The sequence below is a fragment of the Vigna radiata genome, chromosome 6 (assembly GCF_000741045.1).
Source record: "Vigna radiata var. radiata cultivar VC1973A chromosome 6, Vradiata_ver6, whole genome shotgun sequence".
Lineage (NCBI taxonomy): Eukaryota > Viridiplantae > Streptophyta > Magnoliopsida > Fabales > Fabaceae > Vigna > Vigna radiata.
Genome location: NC_028356.1, coordinates 28,814,646 through 28,819,879, shown reverse-complemented (window position 1 = coordinate 28,819,879; position 5,234 = coordinate 28,814,646). Strand labels below are relative to the sequence as shown.

Sequence of the window (5,234 nt, the reverse complement as noted above, 5' to 3'; positions counted from 1 at the left end):
TAAAATTACATAAATAATTACTTTTAGTGTGGATTGGCGAGTTTGCATGACATTTTGAAATGTGGTGTAGGATCCCGACAAGTGCTGACTAGGTTTGAAGGCTAGCTAGCTAATTTTAGAATGGACTATAAAGACTCCTTGTATGATATAGGAGGTATGGAACTAGATTAACGAAAGTACTAAATTGATGTGAAACGATTACTAAAAAAAGAAAAACTAACTAAACAATTAACTTTCTTGACATATAATTTTATCTCATAAAACCTTTCATATAATGAAAGATAATTTATAGTTTGTGGTCATTGTTCTAAAACAAATATTATTAATGGGAAAAGAAAAACAATAATAGTTAAATCAAACATGGTCCTTAAATTATTTGCACTTATTCTCCTAGTAGATCTCAAATAGATAAGTGTGCTATTAATACACATATTAGCTTATATATTATTTTTACTTAGTAGGTACATCTTTTATATGAGAACTCTAATGTTGCTTCGTAAAACAAGTGGTTGGAGAGAGAACAATAGATAAAATCATAATTTGCAAATACAATACCTTTGTTTCAATATTTCCTTTACATACAGTTTAAAGACACAGTATAGTTTCTGGATTCGTTATGGATCCTTCTGGACATATTAGTACGTGTCTGGCACAGTTAAAACTTTGGCATGTTTTGTTTATTTACTTTTTTTTTTTTACTTTTCATTGGTTGAGGAAACTTGATTATATCGCCTACCAATAGATTCTCCTAAGCATTAAAATCTTATTATCCCAACTAAATTGCATGACACGTGTGTGTGAGTACATAATTTTTCAGTCGTATCAATTAATATGGTACATTAATTGCATTTTCTTTTCACCGATAGATTAGCTTTTAGTTATAATCTTTCATGAAAATGGTTTAAATTTTCTTTTGTCATTTGAAAAAAACAAAAACAGGCATGTTTATTTCATGTGATTGGCCCTGTGAAGGATTCTCATCACATTTGTAGGGAGTTCAATACATACACATAAGTTATTATTTGTTTTTACAAATTTGTTTTTGATATTATTCTAAAAAATAAAAGTATTTTATGTAGATATAAATTTATATTCATTTTTTATTTTATCTTATATAGGATTTTGTTTGTATATCTAACATCATTTTTACTTAGTTATGGGTTAAAATTTATTCCGTTGATTTTTGTTGAAAATCTTATATCAACTAGAGATAAAGTCAATTCATAATATATAAGTAGATGTAAATCTCACATTATAAGTAAGTTTCGTGGCATTAAATTAGGTTTAAAGTCCACTTCTAATAATATTATATTCCCCTATGTTTTCACTGGTGTCCATTTTAACTTTCCAAGCAAACTGAATTTTTTTATTGTCCACACGTCTCCCTTCAACGACAAATTTGTTTGCTTTCTTCTCCGAAATGTTTTGGAAGCAAAGATGCGTTGATTCACCGAAGTGGGCAACTTTTTGGTAAATGAATGAATGGAAAATAAACAAATGAGGCTTGACTTCTATGCCTTAACTTTTTGAAAACTTCAAAGTTCTCGAAATTAAGACATCCAAACACGTCTTTCGTAGTCGTCAATAATCAAGCACTCGTATCAGCCATCGAAAGGGGAAAGCAAACAACTCAACATTCAAGAAAACGAAACCAATTTTCCAAAAGAAAGACATTTCTTTGATTATTTAATAATGATAAAAGGAAATAAAATTAGGAATAGTTTAAGACTTAGTAAACGTGTGAACCTTCCAAACGTGTCCAAAAGTCCATCAGGGACGCGTAGTTTGAACACTATATAAACCCTCTTAGTTCCTTTCCAAAATCATTGTGTTCATTTCTTCATTTTTTTTTTCTCATTACAAACACAAAACCCATTTTTCTTACCTCTATTTCTCAAACTACACCCATTACTTAAAACCATGGCTTTCTCCAACAAATTGCCTTTGTTCCTTTTACTTTCTTCCCTCTTCATGCGTGCATCTCTGGGTGAGTACATCAATCCATCATCATAATTTTCATCGCTTGTTCAATTTTCTTAATGCTAAGGATTATATTAAATGTGATTCATGTAATTGTGTTTCCGGAATTTAAGTGTATACATAAGTCTTATATGAAACATTACATAATAAAAAAAACCCTATAAATCCATTTGGGTTACAAAATATACACCTTATTGGTGCTGTATCTTTTACTAAAAACTCTATCATTAATCAATAATTTCAACTTTTCATTTATAGTCTCTCAGAATTATTTTAAGATTTATATAGTTGTTTTTAATTCTAAATGTGTTTTTCATAACGATCATGATATTTTATCAACTTTTTTAATAATCTTTTAATGACAGATTATGTGTTACTGTTTTATTAGTTTGTATGTTTGAAACGGATGAATCTCAAACTGTTAAATAAATGATTATAAAAAAATTGTTAAAGATATAATTTTCTTTTTCTAACATGAATAGAATTTATGAATTGGCAGGTGAGATGGCATGTGAGGAGCTTCCAAAGGAAGTGTGTGCATTCTCAGTAGCTTCATCAGGGAAGAGGTGTTTGTTGGAGACAGAGAAGGCGGCGGAGGGTGGTGTGGAGTACCAGTGCCGGACGTCGGAAGTGGTGGTGGAAAGGATGGCGAACTACATAGAGACAGAGCAATGTGTGGAGGCATGTGGGGTTGATAGGAACTCTGTTGGTATTTCATCTGATGCCTTCTTTGAGCCTCAATTCACCGCCAAACTTTGCTCTTCTCAATGTTACCAAAACTGCTCCAACATTGTTGACCTTTTCTTCAACTTGGCAGCTGGAGAGGGTAAGATTTCTCTCCAATTAACCATACTATAATCTTTATTTCACATCACTTCCTATATTATAAAATATCATATCACCATAATACAGAAAGGGTATTATGATACAAAACAAATAATTGTAATATTTAAAAATCAGTCTCTAAAATTGTGACATAATATTACTGAGTTAAAAAAAAAACAGTTTTTTAAGCCCAGTGCATTATTTTTTATAGTATTTTGACTCGTATTCAAAGAAGGTGTGGTAGAAAAAGTCATGCAAAATTGTCTTACAGGAAAGATAGAAACTGATTAAAAAATTTCAATTTACAAATCTTGTATGCATGATCATAATTAACATGGTTGGTGGTCATTCGTTTTTTAGCTTCGGTTGCAGAATTGACCCATTATAAAATGAGTGGTTGTGATCATATCATTAGGTACCATCTTAGAATAAAGAAAAAAAAAACAGTGTTGATTGTGAGTAACTTTTCCTAGGTTGAACATTTCCTAACAAGAATAATGATGCCTCTTCTTAAAGACATTGTGCGTGTTATTGCATGCGTTGTGGTTGTGATTTCTTAACTAATACAAAAACGGCACCTCAACAATGGAAAAAAATAAAAAATAATGGTCGTTACCTTTTCTTAAACATAGAGCAATGATCTCATTCATATTATTCTGCTTTTTGTCTTGTGTGCTTTCACCATTCACTAAGAAAACCTTAGCATACCGAATACCCTAGACGCCTAGAAAATTTAAACTTGAAATCTAATCAAGGTATATTTTTTGTTATAAAGAGAATAGATTATATAGTTAAAAGGGTTAAAATGTGTTTGATTAACTAAGGTTGTTTTGATGTATGCAGGGGTATTTTTGCCAGATCTGTGTGAGAAGCAAAAGACGAACCCACGTCGTGCGATGGTTGAGCTTGTGAGCTCAGGAGCTGCACCTGGACCTGTTTCTGATGTGTCAGAGGACATTGTGTCAGCACCTGCTCCTTCTCCCCTGTAATTTAATTGCAAGACCCAATATTATTATTATTATTTTTTATTAATACTATGTTAGAAGAGGAATATGGCTTCATTTGTATGGGTCGTGTGTTGTAATAATAATCAAAAAGTGATTCGGGCAGATGGGTTTACGTTGTCGTTGATTTCTAAGTTTCTCAAATTTTGAAATTGGATTTTGTTTATGCTCTTCATAACTCCCCATTGATTCAACGAGTGATGTTAAATAATATTCTACACCACATTTCTTTCCATTATTTTAAAAGTAGTTCTATAATAAAATTTATTAGGTCAATCGATTATTATTTTTAATATTAATAGTATTTTAAACAATATAATATTATAAGAAATCAATATATAAATATTTTGAATTAATATAAATAATTGATTATATCATTTAGAAAATAAAAAGTGATTTATAAAATTGGCAAAGTTTTATATATTAAGTTTAACTAACTATGTATATTTCATGTGTCCATTGTAATTAAGGATATCTCGGTTATCTTGTGTCTAGATATACTTAAACCTTATGACATGAACATGTAATAGCTTGATTTGTTACGTATCGATTAATTAGGAAGTATCTTTCACAGGTCCAAATACATTTCGATCACCCATGTCTAAGTATACTCGACAAAAATGATCTTATCTAACATCATAACGACCTAACCAAATACGTGTCAGCCTGGTTGAATACGTGTCAACTGACACATAAAAAGTATTGACTGACTTGACTAGCTCAAGATCATGATTAAAGTATGATTAAGCAAATTGATTAACTAAAGACTAATCTAGATAATTAGTCACATGAACTAGACTCATCCAAGTAAAAAAAAAAACCCAATAAGTAATAGTACAATAGCATAGTTTACGAGGTAACTTGTTATGTTCATTAATTATCACATTTATTACTCGTTGACGCACTTAGATGGCTTGAGTTTTGGAGTCTCTTATGTAGGCACAACTCCTATTCGGCTAAGAAATGACGAGTACCCTTGGAGAGGACGAGGACCTCTGAAGTTGGAAACTTGCACGCGTTCGAAGTGCTTATTGAAGTCTTTATAGGATATATTTGATCCTATAAGAATAATTGACACCCATTATGGGGTTGGCATATATTCAACAAAGAAGAATTGTTACATGGTGTCTACGAGAAGCAAAATGGTTAGAGCAAAGGAAACAGGTGTAGGACCCTCCTCGGCTAACACAACCGCTTTGCTGGAAGCATAGATGCAAATGAAACGATAGTTCATTGAGTTCAAGAAAAGAAGTGAAGAAGAGATGAACGCCTTGGGAAGGAGAAGGAAATCCCTGATAATGTGAGGTCGGTGCAAAAGGTTAAAACTATAGAGGAAACAAACAACTTTTCAATAATAGGAGGAAATTGCCAGCACCCCTTTCTGATGGCATCATGAATGTTAGAAAAGATGTGCTTTGTTTCTCA

At 31.5% G+C, this 5,234-nt stretch overlaps 1 protein-coding gene across 1 annotated transcript; it reads left to right on the top strand.

Moving 5' to 3' along the window:
* Positions 1 to 1,823: 1,823 nt before the first annotated feature.
* Positions 1,824 to 3,914, top strand: LOC106764065. Its single transcript, XM_014648276.2, has 3 exons — positions 1,824 to 1,987; positions 2,480 to 2,806; positions 3,649 to 3,914. The coding sequence occupies exons 1-3, from the start codon at positions 1,921 to 1,923 to the stop codon at positions 3,792 to 3,794; spliced, it is 540 nt and encodes a 179-aa protein (XP_014503762.1). The 5' UTR covers positions 1,824 to 1,920; the 3' UTR covers positions 3,795 to 3,914.
* The last annotated feature ends 1,320 nt before the right edge of the window (positions 3,915 to 5,234 follow it).